The sequence below is a fragment of the Trichomycterus rosablanca genome, chromosome 14 (genome assembly GCF_030014385.1).
Source record: "Trichomycterus rosablanca isolate fTriRos1 chromosome 14, fTriRos1.hap1, whole genome shotgun sequence".
NCBI classification, from domain to species: domain Eukaryota; kingdom Metazoa; phylum Chordata; class Actinopteri; order Siluriformes; family Trichomycteridae; genus Trichomycterus; species Trichomycterus rosablanca.
The window spans coordinates 29,931,066-29,955,599 of NC_086001.1; the positions used below are offsets into that span (position 1 = coordinate 29,931,066).

General features: G+C 33.4%; 1 protein-coding gene, 1 non-coding gene and 1 pseudogene across 2 annotated transcripts; all 3 read left to right on the forward strand.

Annotated features, from left to right (window-relative positions):
• Positions 1-3,368: 3,368 nt before the first annotated feature.
• Positions 3,369-3,442, forward strand: trnai-aau (transfer RNA isoleucine (anticodon AAU)). The gene has a single exon. It is a non-coding gene; the product is annotated as a tRNA-Ile (tRNA).
• Positions 3,443-3,969: 527 nt separating this feature from the next.
• On the forward strand, positions 3,970-15,100 carry LOC134326285 (zinc finger protein 585A-like). The gene is made up of 3 exons (XM_063008448.1): positions 3,970-3,975; positions 13,446-14,459; positions 14,644-15,100. The coding sequence occupies exons 1-3, from the start codon at positions 3,970-3,972 to the stop codon at positions 14,995-14,997; spliced, it is 1,374 nt and encodes a 457-aa protein (XP_062864518.1). The 3' UTR covers positions 14,998-15,100.
• On the forward strand, positions 15,014-17,319 carry LOC134326884 (zinc finger protein 585A-like; annotated as a pseudogene).
• The last annotated feature ends 7,215 nt before the right edge of the window (positions 17,320-24,534 follow it).

Sequence of the window (24,534 nt, forward strand, 5' to 3'; positions counted from 1 at the left end):
TGAGTTATTTTGAGGGAAGAATAAATTTACACTGTTATATAAGCTGCACACAGACTACTTTTCATTGTGTCAAAGTGTCATTTTGTCAGTGTTGTCCCATGAAAAGATATACTTAAATATCTGCAGAAATGTGAAGGGTGTACTCACTTTTGTGATACACTGTATGTATAGATATGCTACCTCTGGTTAATATTATTCTTAAACATGGTATCAGCTTTCACTGTTATGCTGATGATACACAGTTCTATGTGTCAGCACATCCAGATGAGAGACACCAGTTTAGACTCTGGATGTTGAACAATTTTCTTTTACTAAATGATATAATAAAAAATATTAGGACCACAGGCAGCTAGAAGTAAACTTTCTGATTACATAGTAACTCTGGATGGTATTTCAGTTACACCATGTACAGCTGTTATAGACCTTGGTGTGATTATTAATTCCAGTTTTTCTTTTGAAGCTCATGTAGCTATCACCACCAGGATAGCCTTCTGTCATCTTAGAAACCTTGCTAAGCTATGATGTCACTACATGACGCAGAAATACTTGTCCATGCTTTTGTTACCTCTAGCTTGGATTATTGTAATCCCTTTTGTCTGGTTGTTCCAGTAGGTGTATAAACAAACTGCAGTTAGTCCAGAATGCAGCAGCCAGAATCCTTACTAGAACCAGAAAATATGAACACATCACCCCTGTCTTATGCACACTGCACTGGCTCCCGGTCAGATTTCGCATTGACTATAAAATAATGTCTTCCGCATTTAACCCATCTGTGGCAGTGAACACGCACACACCAGTGCACCAGTCAACACACACCCAGTGTGTCGGGCAGCCATCCCCGGTGCCCATGGCACTTCAGCCATGGATCCTGGGAATTGAACATATGCAACTCAAGTTCAATTTATGTTGTATTTTAACATGATTGGTTCTACCATCATTCGTAAATGTGTTTAAATCGATAAATATTTTATTCAGTCAACTCTGAACTGAAACTATATTACAGGTGGCTGTAATCTCATGCAGGCTCACTATTTTTAAGGTTACATCATGTTCTATATTGTTATATGTATATATATATATATGTATATATGTATATATATCAATTTTTATCTGTTGTATGATGTTGACCTTATAATATTTTTATATTTTCTGCAAGTTTCCATGTAATAAAGGCTACTTGGCATCAGCTGAAGCATTTCTACAAATTCATTTTTTGTAAATCAGAAGAGAAAATTTGCCAGCATTAATAAGCCTAATGTACAAATGAAGCAAGTGTTGCTGATTGGATCATAAACAGCCACAGCAACCTTAATTATTAGCTGAAGGATTTATTTTATTGCAAACTGCTAAATGCTCAACATTACATGATAAATTATGTTTTGCTTATCAGATCATAAATGGCCACAGCAATCTTTGGTGTTAGGTGTAGGATACCATTTCCTTTAAATGTTCATTGATGGATAACAGAAATTCTGTTGCTGCTGGCAGGAAGAGAGTGAGCTGGGCACTATGTGAAGCTGTAATGGGCTGGCAAAGAATATTTTATATCTTAAAAATTACATATTTTACACCTGTGTATACAGTTAAAGGTGTGGAAAATGCTCTTATTGAGCTTTTTGTGTTCTTGTTGAAACAATATTTTTATTAATGCCACTGCATTTCAAACTACCATTGCAGTAAACCAACCTGATTTGTTTGTGACTGTAAATGTTGCTACTGTCTGGTTATCATTTTACACCTGACATTGATTTATTTTTTTAATGAAAGGCCACATTACATTCTCTGATACAGTGGTTGTTATAGTAACCAGGGTTGGCAGTGTACACAATATGACCAGTTACAGATTCAGATTTCTATACAGTAGCTATAGTTCATGGAACCAGGGGGCAGTGCATATAAATCTAATATAGCAATTTCATTTTCTGTCCAAAACCAACAGTGAATTTCGTGTGTCCTGAGTTTATATTTATTGTTGACGATAGTATCAGTAAAATATCTTTTTCTTATGGGTAATATTTGGCTTTACTTTTCCTGCATGTACATCTCTGCTCCTTTAAAATCGTTGATACAGTCTGATGACTAGAACCGGTGATCTTTCAGTCCCAAGCGGGCTTCTCTGACCACGGCTCCATGTGACCCTGATGCGACAGTGGAGCTGAAAACGCGATGTTCCGATCTTCAGCCGATGCACGTTGCATAGGAAAGCAAAAAGCGACACTTCCACGTTTTGCCTCCCAATATCCTACGTCTAAAAATAGAACGCGATGAATTTCCTACACGGCGGTGTTTTACCGATGCTTCACCTACGTATTGTGCTGTCTGGGTACTGAAGGGACAGGTAGAGGATAGTCTAACAGAGTTATTTAAACTAAGATAGTTATCTGTAATGTAAAATATAACATAGAGAATATACATGATATATGTTAAATTGTTCAGACATTCAGAAAGATGTCAGCACGATAGCCTAATTTATTTTAACAAATGAAGACAAATAGCCTAAATCACTATCAATTTTACACCATCATATTATAGGCCAAAGTGTTAAAAAGAAAAGAAAAAAAAAAGAAAAAAAAAACTTCAAGCATGTTATGTTATTCAGCAAAACAGGCTAACCCTTAATGAAATGTTTTTTAGCCTCAGAGCAGCAGATAAGCAATGTCTCATGTCTATAGACAATGACACCGTTATTAATAAAGTGCACTGCTTAGGAGGCTTTTGATGCTTTAGGTAGCCACTAAATAGTGAAGCTACTTAAGAGTTTAGTGTAAACCTAACAATAGAGCACCTCTCTGTTGAAAAGACAAATGCAATTTTAATTTTTATTTCAACTTATTGCTCCTGTACAAATGTAAATACTTTTTTCATCTTTATCACATTTTTACCTTTTAAATCTTTATCTGATTTAAATTTGAATTAAACTTGTTTATGTGAAGTGTTTTCTGTTAACTTACCAACATACACCTGAACTTATACCCAATAAAAAGTCATTGTAAGAGCTAGCTGCTGTTTTATTTATTCAAAATTTTCCTCCGTGGAAAAAGTGGGCCGGGTTTGTTCATGAAACTCCCGGTCTGAAAAAGGGGCCCAACTCCGGCCCTGGTGAAAACTTGATGTTTGGAGCCCTTCTGGTGTGCAGGCTGGTACTGTGTATCAGCACTACTTACTGTGTGCAGGACCTGAGTCGTATCTGCTCCAGTCACTGGTTGGTGGCATTAAGCTCAGTCAAGAACTTTAAGAAATATAGTTTAGATAGTTCACACATAGAAGAACCTACAAAACCTCTTAGTATTATTAAAGTGCGTTTCAGCTGCTTGAATGGGGTTAGTGTAGAATTATGTACAAAGATCTAAAGAAAGTACAGATGAACAGGCCGGTTAGCTCAGTTGGTTAGAGCGTGGTGCTAATAACGCCAAGGTCGCGGGTTCGATCCCCGTACGGGCCACACCTGCTTTTGGACTTAAACTAACAAACAAGTGATCCTTCTCTAACTAACAGGTCCTATTAACCTGGGCTTCAAACATTGTCTCTGACAAGTGTGAGATCTTTTTACTGCCCCTCTCATTCTAGTCAGAAACATGCCATTATTTCAATTAGCCAAACTTAATGACCCTTCTGTAAATGGTTTAATGTGCACACTGCTGCTACTGGCTTGTTTTCTTTTCTACAATGTAAGTTCATACCTTCAGGTTCATGTTATTTGAGATCTCTACATAGATTTCTTCCTCATGTGCAGAAAGACGGAGTTCAGTTTGAGATAGAGGTGGGCGGATCGATCCAAATATCGATAATATCGATACCAACGCTGGTATTGATATTGAGCAATACTCGTGTAAAAAGATCGATACTCAAGCTGACTGCTGCGCTCGCGGATTCATCAAAGTCTACTCTCTGTCTGTAAGAGTAGCGCTGCGCTGTGTCGTCTTTTGTTGTTGCACCGTCACGTGGCTCAGCGGCGCCAGCCAAACAGACATGCAGGTAGGCTCAGCCTGACCCGCCCACTCAGCGCTCTCCTCGAGTCGACACGTCACAGTACGGAGAGAGACATGATACTGTTCTTAAATAAAAATCTCTAATCCTTTGTTCTCAACGGGGGGAGGGCCCACAGTGTAGCTGTATTCTTTCTTTATTTATACCTTCTTTATTTATTTTTCACTTATTGTTTTTATTTTGTTTAAAGCCAGAAGTGCACTGAAGGGAAGAAATTCCTTATTCTTTGTATTATTTTATTGTATTGTTCGACTTGAAAAACAGAACAAGTTTGAAACTGTTTACAGTATTTGTTGTGGTGTGTTAATTTTGTTGTATTGTGGTTTGTCAGCCCTCTACCTCAGGACATTTTGTTTTAAGTTGTGTTGAGTGATATTTTTTTACACTGTTTATTTAAGAAAAAACAGAATTGCACTGAAAGGAAGAAAATTCCTTCTTTTTTATTGTTTTTCCTAAGAACAATTCTATTTGAAAAAAGAAACAAAGAAAGAAAGAACTAGAAAAGATGTCTAGTGAGGGGAGAATTTTTATTTTTATTTTGTATTGTGGTTTCTCCTTTTCTACCTCAAAAAAGTAAAAGTACCATTTACTTGGTATCGGATCGATACCAAAATTCCCGGTATCACCCACCTCTAGTTTGAGAAGCTCACAGCGGGAGAGCGAGTGAGTCTGCGCGTTCAAATGAATCAAATGATTCTTTGAGTCGATTCTTTAATCCGATTCTTTAAGTCGAAGGACAGGAATAGACTCGAAAGAGTCGATTCACTAAGTTGATAGTACTCAGCAATCCAAGAAATTGGAAGCTGAAGGAGTCGCTTCCCTACATAGTGCACTACGTAGATAGTATTTTAGATATGAATTTATGTTCCCTACATAGTGCACTAAATTGTATATCAGATAACGGATTTATGTTCCTTACATAGTGCACTACGTAGTGCACTAGATAGTGAATTAGACAATTGGTTTATTTTCCCTACACAGTTCACTAGATACTGTATTACATAATTAATTATGTTCCCTACAGAGTGCACTAGATTGTATTTTTGATCATAGATTTATGTTCCCTACTTAGTGCACTAGACAGTATATTAGACAATTGATTTATGTTCCCTACACAGTGCGCTAGATTGTATATCAGATAACAGATTTAATACGCAGTCGTAGTAAAAAAAGTCTGTGTCTCCTTCATGTGTGTGTGTGCGTGTGTGTCGTTCTTGGCCGCTCGTTGTAGATTCCAGGAGATTTTATCTGACTTGCGGGAATGAGGAAGCCGCTATGTATATGCTGGAGACTCCCGGAACTTTTTCTGTACTTTATTTTACAAAAAGTCAGAGTGTACTATGAGAGGGGGAATTATGTTTCTTATTATATAATTGTTTCTTAACAAAAACCCCAGACTTCATTAAAGTTTATTACATTAATAAAATTACTTTTTATTCACCTATAAACTGTAGTGGGTTTTTACTGCACATGATGAACTAATAAACACAAAATCATTTATTAGTCAAAGCAAATTGATGATACATTCACCTCATAAATCATGATACACTGCTCTACCCTACATGAAAGTAAGTACAAAGTATCAGTATCGGATCGATATCGGCGATACTGGCCCTGTATTTACTTGGTATCGGATCGATATGAAATTTTTCAGTATCGCACACCACTAATACAGATGTGCTAATGGAGATGTTTTACTGCTAAGCTGCTGTTCAACTCCAGTCCAGTTGGTGACGCTGGTGCGTCTTAAGTTGTTCTGCCAACCGCCATTAAACATCATAAGAAGAACAAGAAGCTGCTGTGTTTGTACTGTAGAGCCTCATCTGTAAGTAAAATATGTATTTAATTATAACCCTTATATTTAATTATAACCACATTCTAATTAATAATAAAACTAGAGTTCATAATAAAACATCACTGTGAGGATTTGAGGAGATTTAACTTCAGTTTTATTTAAACACACAAACTTTTAGCTGCTCCGCTAACTGTTAGCATCACATATGATTCAGTACTGATGAACCGATTCATTGAACCGATCCAGCAAAATGAATCAATTGAGCGGAACTGATTGAGTTTCTTCATGATTAAATCTCACAGTTCTATATAAACACGTGATATTTTTAAACTTTGTTTATAGTTGAACTTTGTTTATAGTTGAACTTTGTTTACAGTTGAACTTTGTTTACAGTTGAAATTTGTTTATAGTTGAATAGTCTGTCTGTCTGTCTATTAGATCTTTAATAATGCAGTCAGCAGAAGAGGGAGACGTCACCCCTGTGGATCTACAACATGAAGAATTCCAGAATAAAATAATACAAAAGGAGGATGATGATGATGATGATGATGATGATGATGATGATGATTTTTTCTGTAAGTAAATATAGAGCATGATGCCACTTTTTCACCAGACAGTGTGGTACAGTACAGTATTATACAGTACAGTATGGTACAGTTTAGTGTAGTACAGTACAGTAGTACAGTACAGCTGCTACACTCCAGTCTCGATTTAAGTTTTAATGTAACTAGGATTTATTTATGATTAGGAACTAGGAATGTCCCGATCACGTTTTTTTGTTCTTGATCCCGATCTTTAATTTTGATCCCGATCCGATACCGATTATCAAACCGATACTTGTATTTTCTAGATATTGTCTAGATAAGAACTAGATAACACTGTTTACACGGTGCACACTTCAAGTACATTACAGTTATTCCAATTAATCCAATGTACATGTTTAACAACTGAATAGCTCTGCAGTGCTGTAGGGAAAAAATTGCCTGCATCCAAACTATTGCTTAATGTTCTTTTACAAAATAAAAGTAAACAAACCTAGTGCAGCATTGTAGTAAAAATGAAGTGAGATAATTACAGTTTCACTTTGAACTTTATATTCAAAGAACATAATTCTGTTTAATGCAGTGATACACTAAAAATGAACAAAAATCTCCACTCACAAGTGGTGTAGCAGCTTAACTTGAATATAAAAAAACAAATAAGTTACTTAACAGCATTACAGTAAAACCTGAATACCAAAATAAAACGGAAAGTCACTCTTTTGTTATGAAGGAAAGCCAGTTCCTAAAGTGCTTGTATTGTGACAATGGATTGATGGACGTTTCTACGCAAAGTGAGTGTGTTTTGACCCTTTGGGGCTTCCATAGTGCATGGGATAGCGTGCTCGGCTCTGGCTGTCCGCTATTCGGAACAGAATAAGTTAACAAAGTGTTTTGCTCCCGACAATTAGTGAATATACCGTGTATTTAATTTCTTTATTAAGCGAGTGCATCACTACGACGCTCGGTTACATAACTAAGCCAATCAGAGAGCTTGATACTGAGATGTTGTTCAGTCTTGTAACACGTAAACTGGTAAAAGCTGTGTGTTCTGGTCCTGAAGTTTTCATACTCGGATTAAAAGTTATTGTTTTGTAAACCGGAGTAATCCTCGACTCACACACCATATAAACAGTAAAATTCTACAGTAATGAACGCAGCTCTGCTCCCACCGCCTCGTGAAACGCTCGCATTACAGACATTACACCGCTGTTGGACTTGTTTCACTTTCCAATTTAAAGTATTTCCACACAGCGGACATGCATGGACAAAAGATCGGGTTATGATCGACATTACTAAAGCCGATTTCCAATCAGTTAAAAATGCCTTGATCGGCCCCGATCCCGATCTGTGAGATCGGATCGGGACATCCCTATTAGGAACCAAACCCACAACCTTCAGTTTCCTCCAGTTGTTGAGATTCTTCTTCTCATATTGATGAATTTCAGGTGAAGTCACTTTAATCCCTGCAGAACTTGTGGCTTCTGTGGAACTGCTCTTCTCAGAGGATCAACAGTGTGGAGGTTTCCAGATGAAGCCTGTGAAGAAAGAAGAACCTGAAGATAAAGATGAACTCAGTAAGACTTGAGCAAAATCATTTCTCCTAATTTGGTCGTGTCTGAATTTCTTGTAATATTTTAGTATATTTAGTGCATAAGTGAGCAGGTGAGTGAAATGAGGAGACAGAAGATAAAGAAGATTAAACAGATCATGCTGACTGTACCGTGTTTACACTAGTATATAATTACAGAGTAATGCCGGGTGAATACAAGTGGCTGAATGATTGGGTAATGAATGAGAAGAAATAAAGTCGAGTATATAAGCTGATATATTCAATATATACGTGATTGTTTGTGCTGATGGTCCTGGAGAGATGAGTCTGCACCTTCCATCCAGATCTTAACTCTCCTCCTTTTTTTAGAAAGTGTTGCAGGCCTGAAACGCAGGAATGGATGTTTATTAATAAATGAAATGAATTTGAACAGATAAAAGATGAAACATCTCTGCTCCATCCTGTCTGACATCAAATAAAAGTCAAAGTCTGTGTTTATATTATTATTAGCTTTTTCCATACTGTCCCAACTTTTTCTGAATTGCGGTTGTATTGTTATTATTATTAAATCAGCTGAAACCCTGTTTGAACAAAGGTTTATAGGTCGTGTTTTTGACAGATAGTATAGAAGTACGTGTCTGTTAGTTCTAACTTAAGTGCTTAATAAAGAAGTCGGTCGTTACTACCAACAATAACAAACTTATTTTTCTTCTTTCACAAAACAAAGACATTTCAGGTGAAGGATCTTTAATCCCTGTGGAACACGTCACCTCTGAGGAACACCTCACCCCAGAGGACCAACAGTGTGGAGGTTTCCAGATGAAGCCTGTGAAGAAGGAAGAACCTGAAGATAAAGATGAACTCAGTAAGATATTTTTTATCTTGAGTAAAATAAGATTTGGATTGAATAGAATCAGAGGAACCTGGGATGAAGCATCATACAGTGAAAGCTTGTATTGTGCTCATGCAGATCAGTGTGAGCAGGAAATGATGAATGCAGGATGAATCACGTTACAGGACTTTAGCATCAGATCTCAGTTTAACAATTACTAACAGTATTTATTATATATAATGTTATAAATGTATTTTATTATTTATAATGTTATAAATGTTTTTTTTAATTATTTATAATGTTATAAATGTATTTTATTATTTATAATGTTATAAATGTTTTTTTTTATTATTTATAATGTTATAAATGTTTTATTTTTTATTTTTATAATGTTATACATGTTTTTTTTATTATTTATAATGTTATAAATGTATATGATTATTTATAATGTTATAAATGTATTTGATTATTTATAATGTTATAAATGTATTTGATTATTTATAATGTTATAAATGTATTTGGTTATTTAAAATGTTATAAATGTATTTGGTTATTTATAATGTTATAAATGTATTTGGTTATTTAAAATGTTATAAATGTATTTGGTTATTTATAATGTTATAAATGTATTTGATTATTTATAATGTTATAAATGTATTTGATTATTTATAATGTTATAAATGTATTTGATTATTTATAATGTTATAAATGTATTTGGTTATTTAAAATGTTATAAATGTTTTTGATTATTTATAATGTTATAAATGTATTTGATTATTTATAATGTTATAAATGTATTTGATTATTTATAATGTTATAAATGTATTTGGTTATTTAAAATGTTATAAATGTTTTTGATTATTTATAATGTTATAAATGTATTTGATTATTTATAATGTTATAAATGTATTTGATTATTTATAATGTTATAAATGTATTTGGTTATTTAAAATGTTATAAATGTATTTGGTTATTTATAATGTTATAAATGTATTTTATTATTTATAATGTTATAAATGTATTTGGTTATTTATAATGTTATAAATGTATTTTATTATTTATAATGTTATAAAAAAATGTTTTATTATTTATAATGTTATAAATGTATTTTATTATTTATAATGTTATAAATGCTTTTTTTATAATTTATAATGTTATAAATGTATTTTATTATTTATAATGTTATGATTGTTTTTTTATTATTTATAATGTTATAAGTGTATTTTATTATTTATAATGTTATAAATGCTTTTTTTATTATTTATAATGTTATAAATGTTTTTTTTATTATTTATGATGTTATAAATGTTTTTTTTATAATGGTATAAATGTATTTGATTATTTATAATGTTATAAATGTATTTGATTATTTATAATGTTATAAATGTATTTGATTATTTATAATGTTATAAATGTATATGATTATTTATAATGTTATAAATGTATTAGATTATTTATAATGTTATAAATGTATTTGATTATTTATAATGTTATAAATGTATTTGTTATTTATAATGTTATAAATGTATTTGATTATTTATAATGTTATAAATGTATTTGATTATGTATAATGTTATAAATGTTTTTGATTATTTATAATGTTATAAATGTATTTATTATTTATAATGTTATAAATGTATTTTTTATTATTTATAATGTTATAAATGTATTTGGTTATTTATAATGTTATAAATGTATTTTGTTATTTATAATGTTATGAATGTTTTTGATTATTTATAATGTTATAAATGTATTTGGTTATTTATAATGTTAAATGTATTTGATTATGTATAATGTTATAAATGTATTTGATTTTTTATAATGTTATAAATGTATTTGATTATGTATAATGTTATAAATGTATTTATTATTTATAATGTTATAAATGTATTTGATTATGTATAATGTTATAAATGTATTTTATTATTTATAATGTTATAAATTTATTTGGTTATTTATAATGTTTTAAATGTATTTGATTATTTATAATGTTATAAATTTATTTATTATTTATAATGTTATAAATGTATTTGATTATGTATAATGTTATAAATGTATTTGATTATTTATAATGTTATAAATGTATTTGGTTATTTATAATGTTAAATGTATTTGATTATGTATAATGTTATAAATGTATTTGATTATTTATAATGTTATAAATGTATTTGATTATGTATAATGTTATAAATGTATTTATTATTTATAATGTTATAAATGTATTTGATTATGTATAATGTTATAAATGTATTTGGTTATTTATAATGTTATAAATGTATTTTATTTTTTGTAATGTTATAAATGTATTTTATTATTTGTAATGTTATAAATGTATTTGATTATTTATAATGTTATAAATGTATTTGGTTATTTATAATGTTATAAATGTATTTGATTATTTTTAATGTTATAAATGTATTTGATTATTTGTAATGTTATAAATGTATTTTATTATTTATAATTTAATAAATGTATTTTATTATTTATAATTTTATAAATGTTTTTTTTTTATTATTTATAATGTTATAAATGTTTTTTTTATTATTTATGATGTTATAAATGTTTTTTTTATAATGGTATAAATGTATTTGATTATTTATAATGTTATAAATGTATTTGATTATTTATAATGTTATAAATGTATTTGATTATTTATAATGTTATAAATGTATATGATTATTTATAATGTTATAAATGTATTTGATTATTTATAATGTTATAAATGTATTTGATTATTTATAATGTTATAAATGTATTTGATTATTTATAATGTTATAAATGTATTTGTTATTTATAATGTTATAAATGTATTTGATTATTTATAATGTTATAAATGTATTTGATTATTTATAATGTTATAAATGTATTTATTATTTATAATGTTATAAATGTATTTGATTATGTATAATGTTATAAATGTATTTGATTATTTATAATGTTATAAATGTTTTTGATTATTTATAATGTTATAAATGTATTTATTATTTATAATGTTATAAATGTATTTGATTATGTATAATGTTATAAATGTATTTGATTATTTATAATGTTATAAATGTATTTATTATTTATAATGTTTTAAATTTATTTGGTTATTTATAATGTTATAAATGTATTTGGTTATTTATAATGTTATAAATGTATTTTTTTTTTTGTAATGGTATAAATGTATTTGATTATTTGTAATGTTATAAATGTATTTTATTATTTATAATGTTATAAATGTATTTGGTTATTTATAATGTTATAAATGTATTTGGTTATTTATAATGTTATAAATGTATTTTATTATTTGTAATGTTATAAATGTATTTGATAATTTGTAATGTTATAAATGTATTTTATTATTTATAATTTAATAAATGTATTTTATTATTTATAATTTTATAAATGTTTTTTTTTATTATTTATAATTTTATAAATGTTTTTTTTTATTATTTATAATGTTATAAATGTTTTTATTATTATTTATAATGTTTTAAATGTATTTTATTATTTGTAATGTTATAAATGTATTTGATTATTTGTAATGTTATAAATGTATTTTATTATTTATAATTTAATAAATGTATTTTATTATTTATAATTTTATAAATGTTTTTTTTCATTATTTATAATTTTATAAATGTTTTTTTTTATTATTTATAATGTTATAAATGTTTTTTTTATAATGGTATAAATGTATTTGATTATTTTTAATGTTATAAATGTATTTGATTATTTATAGTGTTATAAATGTATTTGATTATTTATAATGTTATAAGTTTTTTTTATTATTTATAATGTTATAAATGTATTTGATTATTTATAATGTTATAAATGTATTTGATTATTTATAGTGTTATAAATGTATTTGATTATTTATAATGTTATAAGTTTTTTTTATTATTTATAATTTTATAAATGTATATGATTATTTATAATGTTATAAATGTATTTGATTATTTATAATGTTATAAATGTATTTGATTATTTATAATGTTATACATGTATTTGATTATTTATAATGTTATAAATGTATTAGATTATTTATAATGTTATAAATGTATTTGATTAATTATAATGTTATAAATGTATTAGATTATTTATAATGTTATAAATGTATTTGATTAATTATAATGTTATAAATGTATTTATTATTTATAATGTTATAAATGTATTTGATTATTTATAATGTTATAAATGTATTTATTATTTATAATGTTATAAATGTATTTGATTATTTATAGTGTTATAAATGTATTTGATTATTTATAATGTTATAAGTTTTTTTTATTATTTATAATGTTATAAATGTATTTGATTATTTATAATGTTATAAATGTATTTGATTATTTATAGTGTTATAAATGTATTTGATTATTTATAATGTTATAAGTTTTTTTTATTATTTATAATTTTATAAATGTATATGATTATTTATAATGTTATAAATGTATTTGATTATTTATAATGTTATAAATGTATTTGATTATTTATAATGTTATACATGTATTTGATTATTTATAATGTTATAAATGTATATGATTATTTATAATGTTATAAATGTATTAGATTATTTATAATGTTATAAATGTATTTGATTAATTATAATGTTATAAATGTATTTGAATTTTTTCTGCTTCAGAACTGAACAAGGATTTCTGCTGCTCCTCGTGTCCACGTTCCTTTACAACCCAAAATCAGCTCCACAATCACATCAAGAGCTGCAACCATGATAAATATGAGACTCTGGTGAAGATTAAGACTGAACATGAGGATCTGACGCCCACCAGAAGCTCCAGTAATCAGCAAACGTCCTCTGGTACTGTCAGCATTAACACATCTCTCAGTCCCACACAGGAAGAAGGAAACGTCTGCTCACAGTGTGGGAAGAGCTTCAGGTGCCTGAGTCATCTCAAAATACACCAGCGCATTTACACAGGAGAGAAACCGTATCAGTGCTCACAGTGTGGAAAGAGTTTTAATGAACAGAGTAAGCTCAAAATACACCAGCGCATTCACACTGGAGAGAAACCGTATCAGTGCTCACAGTGTGGAAAGAGTTTTAATGAACAGAGTAAGCTCAAAATACACCAGCGCATTTACACAGGAGAGAAACCGTATCAGTGCTCACAGTGTGGAAAGAGTTTTAATGAACAGAGTAAGCTCAAAATACACCAGCGCATTCACACTGGAGAGAAACCATATCAGTGCTCACAGTGTGGGAAGAGTTTTATTACACAGGGTAATCTTAAAATACACCAGCGCATTCACACTGGAGAGAAACCGTATCAGTGTTCACAGTGTGGCAAGAGTTTTAATACAAAGAGTGAGCTTAAAATACACCAGCGCATTCACACTGGAGAGAAATCGTATCAGTGTTCACAGTGTGGAAAGAGTTTTAATAGAAAGAGTGAGCTTAAAATACACCAGCGCATTCACACTGGAGAGAAACCGTATCAGTGCTCACAGTGTGGGAAGAGTTTTAATCAACAGGGTAATCTCAAAATACACCAGCACATTCACACTGGAGAGAAACCGTATCAGTGCTCACAGTGTGGAAAGAGTTTTAATAGACAGAGTACTCTGAAAAGACACCAGCGTGTTCACACTGCAGAGAAACCGTATCAGTGCTCACAGTGTGGAAAGAGTTTTATTACAAAGAGTGAGCTTAAAGTACACCAGCACGTTCACACTGGAGAGAAACCGTATCAGTGCTCACAGTGTGGGAAGAGTTTTATTACACAAAGTAATCTCAATAAACACCAGCGCGTTCACACTGGATAGAAACCGTATCAGTGCGGAAAGAGTGTGGAAAGAGTATCAGTGTGGAAAGAGTTTTAATGAACAGAGTAAGCTCAAAATACACCAGCGCATTCACACTGGAGAGAAACCGTATCAGTGTTCACAGTGTGGGAAGAGTTTTAATCAACAGGGTATTCTCAAAATACACCAGCGCATTCACACTGGAGAGAAACCGTATCAGTGCTCACAGTGTGGGAAGAGTTTTAATCAACAGGGTAATCTCAAAATACACCAGCACATTCACACTGGAGAGAAACCGTATCAGTGCTCACAGTGTGGAAAGAGTTTTAATAGACAGAGTACTCTGAAAAGACACCAGCGTGTTCACACTGCAGAGAAACCGTATCAGTGCTCACAGTGTGGAAAGAGTTTTATTACAAAGAGTGAGCTTAAAGTACACCAGCACGTTCACACTGGAGAGAAACCGTATCAGTGCTCACAGTGTGGGAAGAGTTTTATTACACAAAGTAATCTCAATAAACACCAGCGCGTTCACACTGGATAGAAACCGTATCAGTGCGGAAAGAGTGTGGAAAGAGTATCAGTGTGGAAAGAGTTTTAATGAACAGAGTAAGCTCAAAATACACCAGCGCATTCACACTGGAGAGAAACCGTATCAGTGTTCACAGTGTGGGAAGAGTTTTAATCAACAGGGTATTCTCAAAATACACCAGCGCATTCACACTGGAGAGAAACCGTATCAGTGCTCACAGTGTGGGAAGAGTTTTAATCAACAGGGTAATCTCAAAATACACCAGCACATTCACACTGGAGAGAAACCGTATCAGTGCTCACAGTGTGGAAAGAGTTTTAATAGACAGAGTACTCTGAAAAGACACCAGCGTGTTCACACTGCAGAGAAACCGTATCAGTGCTCACAGTGTGGAAAGAGTTTTATTACAAAGAGTGAGCTTAAAGTACACCAGCACGTTCACACTGGAGAGAAACCGTATCAGTGCTCACAGTGTGGGAAGAGTTTTATTACACAAAGTAATCTCAATAAACACCAGCGCGTTCACACTGGATAGAAACCGTATCAGTGCGGAAAGAGTGTGGAAAGAGTATCAGTGTGGAAAGAGTTTTAATGAACAGAGTAAGCTCAAAATACACCAGCGCATTCACACTGGAGAGAAACCGTATCAGTGTTCACAGTGTGGGAAGAGTTTTAATCAACAGGGTATTCTCAAAATACACCAGCGCATTCACACTGGAGAGAAACCGTATCAGTGCTCACAGTGTGGGAAGAGTTTTAATCAACAGGGTAATCTCAAAATACACCAGCACATTCACACTGGAGAGAAACCGTATCAGTGCTCACAGTGTGGAAAGAGTTTTAATAGACAGAGTACTCTGAAAAGACACCAGCGTGTTCACACTGCAGAGAAACCGTATCAGTGCTCACAGTGTGGAAAGAGTTTTATTACAAAGAGTGAGCTTAAAGTACACCAGCACGTTCACACTGGAGAGAAACCGTATCAGTGCTCACAGTGTGGGAAGAGTTTTATTACACAAAGTAATCTCAATAAACACCAGCGCGTTCACACTGGATAGAAACCGTATCAGTGCTCACAGTGTGGAAAGAGTTTTATTACAGAGAGAGCTTAAAGTACACCAGCGCGTTCACACTGGAGAGAAACCGTATCAGTGCTCACAGTGTGGAAAGAGTTTTATTACACAAAGTAATCTCAAAACACACCAGCGCATTCACACTGGAGAGAAACCGTATCAGTGCTCACAGTGTGGAAAGAGTTTTAATGAACAGAGTAAACTCAAAATACACCAGCGCGTTCACACTGGAGAGAAACCGTATTAGTGCTCACAGTGTGGGAAGAGTTTTATTACACAAAGTAATCTCAAAACACACCAGCGCGTTCACACTGGAGAGAAACCGTATCCGTGCTCACAGTGTGTAAGGGTTTTAATCAACAGGGTAATCTTAAAATACACCAGCGCATTCACACTGGAGAGAAACCGTATCAGTGCTCACAGTGTGAGAAGAGTTTTATTACACAAAGTAATCTCAAAATACACCAGCGCATTCTTACTGGAGTGAAACTGTATTGGTGCTCACAGTGTGGAAAGAGTTTTAACATACAGAGTAATCTCAAATTACACCAGCGCATTCACACTGGAGAGAAACCGTATCAGTGCTCACAGTGTGGAAAGAGTTTTAATACACAGAGTGGTCTGAAAAGACACCAGCGCATTCACACTGGAGAGAAACCATCCCAGTGGTCACAGTGTGGAAAGAGTTTTAATTAGGGATGCATCAATACTATTTTTTCCCAACCGAGTACAAGTACATGTATTTTTGTTCTTGCCGATACCGATACCTTTTTAGAATTATGCAATCTGGAGCATTATGGAATAGTGTAGTTTTTAGAGTAAATGAGTGCAATGGAAAAGTTTATTTGTTCCTTTGAGTACACGCACTGAACAGAAACCAACGGTCTCACAAATACCGTTTTTTTTTAAACAAAAACACGTGAAAAGTGACGAGAAGTTTAATGATACCACGTCCAGAAATGCATGTCAACAAGTAGCGAGTGATCAGTGTTTGTGCGCTGATGTGATGAAATTAAGGAGGAAAAATAAATGAATCTGAGTGGATTTGGCAACACGAATAGCATGGATTGTTCTGTAGTGAGTTAGAGGTTAATAAATATTTTTGCAATGTTGGTGATTTGTTGTTATGTTTTGTAGAGAACGATCAGGTCAGAAATACTGTAAAATGTGTGTGTGTGCTGGTGTATTCTGATATAAACTATATTATCCCCCTGTCCCACCTGTTTACACTCCTCTCCTGCGTTTCCCCTCACACCGTATCCTGCGTTCTCATTGGCTGTTCGACATGTCACTCATTCCCAGCCAAGCGCTCGGCGAGCCGGTCAGATCGAGTTGCTGGATAGTTCACACTTGGTGATCGAGAGCCGAGTTTTAGGCACACGGTATCGGATATTTAGTATCGGAGCCTCGTTTGCGAGTACGAGTACAAGTTAATGAGCGCGGTATCTGGCAAATACCCGATACCAGTATCGGTACTCATGCATCTCCAGTTTTATAGGGACCACAATGGAAATAAGTCTATGGACTTTTTGTGTTATCCCTGACTGTTTCAGTTTTTTATAGGAGGTATTGTATCTATTTATAAAATATGAAATGGTTCAATAAAATCAAATCAAATCAAATCAAATCAAATACAAAGAGTAATCTCAAATTACACCATCGCATTCACACTGGAGAGAAACCATATCAGTGCTCACAGTTACCCCTTTTCCACCAAAAGCACCATGGTTCTTGAACCGGTTCTGTTCAGGTTTCTCAGAACCTTGGTGTTCTGTAGAGAACCGACGTGCGTTTCCACAAGTTTACGCCATCATCTGTGGGTGTTACTTAACGAAAGTTAAGAGTAGTAATATCATGGCGGAGCGTGTACAATATGTGTGAGCATTTGTGCTGTTACAGATGTTTGTTTTTATGCAAAAAGCATGGATCAGCTGTCGGTGATAAGAAGACGTGACGTGTTTGGCTCACTTGTTGTTTTCTTTAGTTCATTGACGTGAGAAGCGTTTCGCGCTTCGCTTTCACCGAGACTCTCAGTGCAAATAACCGATTTGATCAGTACTGCTATAAAACATCACTAAAGTTCCACAACATGAACATCCATCTGTGTCAAATAACCATCAAATCCAGTCTAAAAGCTCCACATGTATCTGTGTTTGGCAGGATTTACTTCACGTGTGGTGTTTATGCAGCTCAGGGTTCTCGGGAGAGTCAAAAAGCTTCACGTAAAAAATAAAGTGTAAAGTGGCTGAATGTACTAAAATACAACATAGAAACACGATTACACGTTATAAGTGCACTGTACTGCCCAAATTCATCGCTTAGTGTTTTAGTATAATAAGCCACGTTATGGTTTATTTTTCACGTTAAGCGTTGTTCGTTCTGTCCGGGTCACTTTTACCGCGTCATATCACACACTTCATCTTTTTAAAGGCACTTTGAAAATATCAGCAACAAAATCCAATCAGGTGAATTTTAAAAGATAAAAATGCAGCATTAAGCTCCATACGAGACACCAGCAGACGCCATTGTTGCTGTCGCTATGCTGTACAACATGACACACCCACATGTGACGTCACGGTTCGGGCTGAAAAACCAAGTATTCTGTGGGGCCAGATTGAAAAAAATTGAACCGGTTCCAAATCAAGTTCAGGAACCGGAACGGAACCGGAACCGGTGGAAAAGGGGTAACAGTTTTAATCAACAGAGTGCTTTAAAAATTCACCAGCGCATTCACACTGGAGATAAACCGTATAAGTGCTTACAGTGTGGAAAGAGTTTTAATACAATGAGCGAGCTTAAAATACACCAGCACATTCACAGTGGGGAGAAACTGTATCAGTGTTTACAGTGTGGAAAGAGTTTTAATCAACAGAGTCAAAACACACAAGCGCATTTACACTGGAGAGAAACCATATGGGTGCTCACAGTGTGGAAAGAGTTTTAATATACAGTGGGGCCAAAAAGTATTTAGTCAGCCACTGATTGTGCAAGTTCTCCTACTTAGAAAGATGAGAGAGGTCTGTAATTTTGAGAGACAAAATGAGAAAAAAAATCCAGGAAATCACATTGTAGGATTTTTAAAGAATTTATTTGCAAATTATGGTGGAAAATAAGTATTTGGTCAATAACAAAAGTTCAACTTAATACTTTGTAACATAACCTTTGTTAGCAATGACAGAGGTGAAACGTTTCCTGTAAGTCTTGACCAGGTTTGCACACACTGTAGCTGGTATTTTGGCCCATTCCTCCATGCAGATCTCCTCTAAAGCAGTGATGTTTTAGGGCTGTCGCTGGGCAACACGGACTCCACAAATTTTCTATGGGGTTGAGGTCTGGAGACTGGCTAGGCCACTCCAGGACATTGAAATGCTTTTTACGGAGCCACTCCTTCGTTGCCCGAGCGGTGTGTTTGGGATCATTGTCATGCTGGAAGACCCAGCCACGTTCCATCTTCAATGCTGTCACTGATGGAAGGAGGTTTTGGCTTAAAATCTCACGATACATGGCCCCGTTCATTCTTTCCTTAACACGGATCAGTCGTCCTGTCCCCTTTACAGCCCCAAAGCATGATGTTTCAGCCCCCATGCTTCACAGTAGGTATGGTGTGCAACTCAGCATTCTTCTTCCTCCAAACACGATGAGTTTTACCAAAAAGTTTCATTTTGGTTTCATCTGACCACATGATATTCTCCCAATCCTCTTCTGGATCATCCATAAGCTCTCTGGCAAACTTCAGACGGGCCTGGACATGTACTGACTTAAGCAGGGGGACACGCCTGGCACTGCAGGATTTGAGTCCCTCTCGACATAGTGTGTTACTGATGGTAGCCTTTGTTACTTTGGTCCCAGCTCTCTGCAGGTCATTCATCAGGTCCCTCCGTGTAGTTCTGGGATTTTTGCTCACCGTTCTCATGATCATTTTGACCCCACGGGATGAGATCTTGACCCTCAATGGTCTTGTATGTATTCCATTTTCTTACAATTGCTCCCACAGTTGATTTATTCACACCAACCTGCTTGCCTATTGTAGATTCACTCTTCCCAGCCTGGTGCAGGTCTACAATTTTCTTCCTGGTGTCCTTCGACAGCTCTTTGGTCTTTGCCATAGTTGAGTTTGGAGTCTGACTGTTTGAGGCTGTGGACAGGTGTCTTTTATACAGATAATGAGGTCAAACAGGTGCCATTAATACAGGTAACGAGTGGAGGACAGAAGAGCGTCTTAAAGAAGAAGTTACAGGTCTGTGAGAGCCAGAAATCTTGCTTGTTTGTGGGTGACCAAATACTTATTTTCCACCATAATTTACAAATAAATTCTTTAAAAATCCTACAATGTGATTTCCTGGATGTTTTTTTCTCATTTTGTCTCTCATAGTTGAAGTGTACCTATGATGAAAATTACAGACCTCTCTCATCTTTCTAAGTAGGAGAACCTGCACAATCAGTGGCTGACTAAATACTTTTTGGCCCCACTGTACTTAAGCAGTTGCTACAGTCTGGGCAAATGGCCACCTATCCAGTCTAGAATTAGTATTGTTATGTTCATTTATGTGCTATTTATGTATTTTGCTTGTTATTGCTTGTTTGCTAATAAAATATCTACATATTGAACCTTAATCCTCGGTCTCATTATTGATTCCTGAAAGCTTCTGTCCTGTTTTTAGATAAATAAAAACACGTCCCAGTCAGTGTACTGAAGAGCAGAGAAGGCTACCGCTAGCCAGGTCTTTACCTGTTTTACTTCTGGTTTGTAGCAACTGGTGAGCGGTCTGTGTGCTGTAATCAACATAACAGAGGTGTGGTCTGAGTAGCCACAAAGTCCACATAGGAGTGAGTAAACTGACATAGTTCAGCTCACGTATGGCACTAAGGTAAAAGATATTTGGTATAATAAGAACATCAAGGTTGTGTTGGTTTATTGGTTAAAAAAGTCTCCATATAGATATTATATCACTAATTACACTTAGCCCTGATTGCTAAGTGAAGTTCTGTGTTCAGCTGTATTGAGGATATCAACATTTTCCTCAGGCATGTTGTTACATTTGAACAAAAAGCATCCATTTTTTGCTAAGCTAACAATAACTACACTTAGCATTGTTATTGTACTGGAATTCTGGGTTCAGCTATTAGTGATATCATAATATATCAATTGTTACACTTAGCATTGATTGATAACTGGAATTATGTGTTCGGCTCTATTGAGGATATCAACATTTACCTCAGTTCTGTTGGTACATTTGTTAAAAAAAAGTCTCCATATTGATAATATATCGCTAATTACACTTTGAACATTGATAGTTTGTTGATATTCTGTATTCAGATGTATTGGGAACATTAACATTTTACTCAGGTATGTTGGTACATTTAAACAAAAAGTCTCCATATTGCTACAATACAGAGGTGGAAAGAGTACTAAAATATTGTACTCAAGTAAAAGTACTATTACTTTAATTAATTTTACCTAAGTACAAGTAAAATTACAAGTCTAAAAATCTACTCAAGTAAAAAGTAACTCGTTTAAAATGTACTCAGAGTAAATGTTACTTATTACTTTTTTACTCCTGTGGAATGCAGACAGAACAAGTGGATATAAATCTCACAATAGTTGTTTTTAATTAAGATATAATAGAAGAAAACATGTTGATTCAACATTTAAAACATTTAGAAATGTGTAATGTGTAATTTTAGTACAGACCATCCCATAATACTTTTTCAAACTGTATAACCACTGAAGTTGGCATTAATTGTGGATTCTATAGACCAGACTTCTTTTCATCACCAACAAACACCAAACAACAATCATACTGCAGATCTCCTAACTCAACACAAGTCAAGGTAGTAGTTTAAAAGTGACAGTAAGTCTGTGTCTGTTTCTGTTACTTATTCTGAATTTTGTTTGTTTGTAAACTGTGAATTAGTTCTTATTGTTGGGAGACTATCTTCATTTAACATCTACAGAAACCAAAAGAACGTTCTTCCACTTTGGACAGCCGGTCTCTGGTGACTTATCAGGTGGATATTTGTGCTTGTAGGACTGGCTTGTTTTTCTTTTCTACAATGTAAGTTCATACCTTCAGGTTCATGTTATTTGAGATCTCTACATAGATTCTTCCTCATGTACAGAGAGACGCAGTTCAGTTTGAGAAGCTCACAGCGGGAGAGCGAGTGAGTCTGCGCGTTCAAATGAATCAAATGAGTCGATTCTTCAATCCGGTTCTTTAAGTCGAACGACAGGAATAGACTCAAAACAGTCATACACTAAGTTGATAGTACTCAGCAATGAGCAGTTGGAAGCTGAAGGAGTCGATTCTTTTTGATGAAGTCCAACATTTGATATGTTATACAAAATACTTAAAAGAGTCGGATCATTATTGTTAGCTGTCATTTACAAATACAGAGAGAAACCATCTCATCTAATACAAAATAGAATAATGTATAACAGTTTAATGATGCACCATACATACAGTGAAGCAAAACACAAAACCTCTAAACTTGTAAAAAGCTTCACTTAAATAATAATAAAATGTCAAAAATACATAAAATCAACTAAATATTATCTACATAACACATACAGCAAAAACATGTGAATGTGAACCCTGATAGCACATATACGTCTCAGAGACGTCTGGAAAAGGTCGGAACATCTTAAATGCATCGCGTTCCATTTAACTTGATCTTACTTTGGTCTCATCATCATCACCGCGTTCTACATATTGAACACATACTCATACACGTCTTTTTGACATCTGCATTATGCAGCGATTTTCACCCGAGCTGCAATTTCCCAGTTCGGATTCTGACCTCGTCGAACTTTCACACCATATGCTCACAACATGAAAAAAGTAGTTAGTATTGTATCCAGTACGCTGAAAGGTAGAATTATTACTGGTTTTTTTAACCTCTTTCTTAACTCGCACTTAGGACATAACTACACTGGGCGAGGTCGCAGAGCTCATCAGTTCATACAGGCAGAGAAACACACATGCAGCAGTTTCTGCAGTGGCCAAGCTGAATTGTACATATGACCATATGCATTTATTCTCCATTAGTGCAACTAGGAAACGTCATACTTGTCTAAACAGAGCTAAATAAAGGATCAAGTACATGTAAGAAAAATAAAGGTTTCTTTAAAGTTCATGGAAAGTATAACATTCGTGGATCTTATCTCTGCTAAGAAAAGTTTACAGACATTTGAATATTTAATCTAGTAAAAAAAATATTTACACACACACACACACACACACACACGTACATTAGACTTGGACTAATTGCAGCATGCATCAATTCACACCTTATACCAAGCCCTGAAAATTAGGTTGGAAATTGTCCAGTAGCTGAACAAGATCTTTGTTTACTTTTCATACTTCCTGAGTTGCATTACAAAATCAAAACAAAAACATGGATAACTCAGCAAAAGACTACTGTATCTGGCATTTGATGACCTGATGGACCCAAGTTCAACATCGCAAAACGAAAACGAAGCAAGACACGTTGAAGGTAAGCACACTTATTTTATTGCAAATAGTAACAGAAGTAGCATAGATCAATTTTTGCTCCCTCTCAAGCACATGCAAACACAAGTGGTTTTCTTTACTGATTTATTTGAAGTCTTCTTCTCACTCCCATCAAACCGTGAAAACTATTAAAATACAATTTTACACATACAAACCACGTTACCATATTTATACATAGTTCATCAATATTCATACATATTTATACATAATTAATTCAAAATATAAACAAAAAAGTACCTTGTTGGCTGCATGCTGCATGCTACGAAAGGAAATCAATCATCTTTAAGACTTGTCCATGTACTGCACCTTTAAAGTTTTAACTCTTTATCCGCGAAGTGTCCATGCCCCTTTGTATAGAAACAAACAAACGTGCCGCGGTATGCGCTGCTCTATTTAGCGCAGTTTTCACACAACAGCCCAACATAGGTTTCAAAATATAGGTTTCAAATGTAACCACACAAAAAGCGAAATAATAACAAAACAAACTTACAAAACATACATATACCTACTATAATGGTAGCAGCTACACTCCCACCAAATCACAAATGTGAGATTTCTCTAAATACTGCTGCAGGTAAACAACATTTAGATTTTTCTCTATTGTGAACCATTCAGCATGAAATAAAATTAAACAAACATCACATCTTATTCTGCTTCAAGTAAGGTCACAAGCTTATGACATTGCTTACCAATAATCTAACCTTTCTTACCCTCTCGTCTAATCCTGGAAAAACTTCCACTACTCTGGCCAACTTCCATTCACTACGTGGTGCATGATCGTCCTTTAAAAGTACAATATCTTTCACTTTCAGATTTCTTCTATTCTTCTGCCACTTTTCTCTTGTTTGTAGCCCCAAAAGATATTCTTTTCTCCATCTAAGCCAAAAATCATTGGCCAAATATTGAACCCGACGCCATCTTTTTCGAAGATACAAATCTTCTTTGGCAAACTGTCCAGGTGGAGG

What these genes read in the sequence shown, in the direction of transcription:
- LOC134326285 (XM_063008448.1), top strand. An exon ending in ATCTCAATAAACACCAGCGC is followed by an intron (nt 14,460 to 14,643) that starts GTTCACACTGGA and finishes AAAATACACCAG; the next exon opens with CGCATTCACACTGGAGAGAA.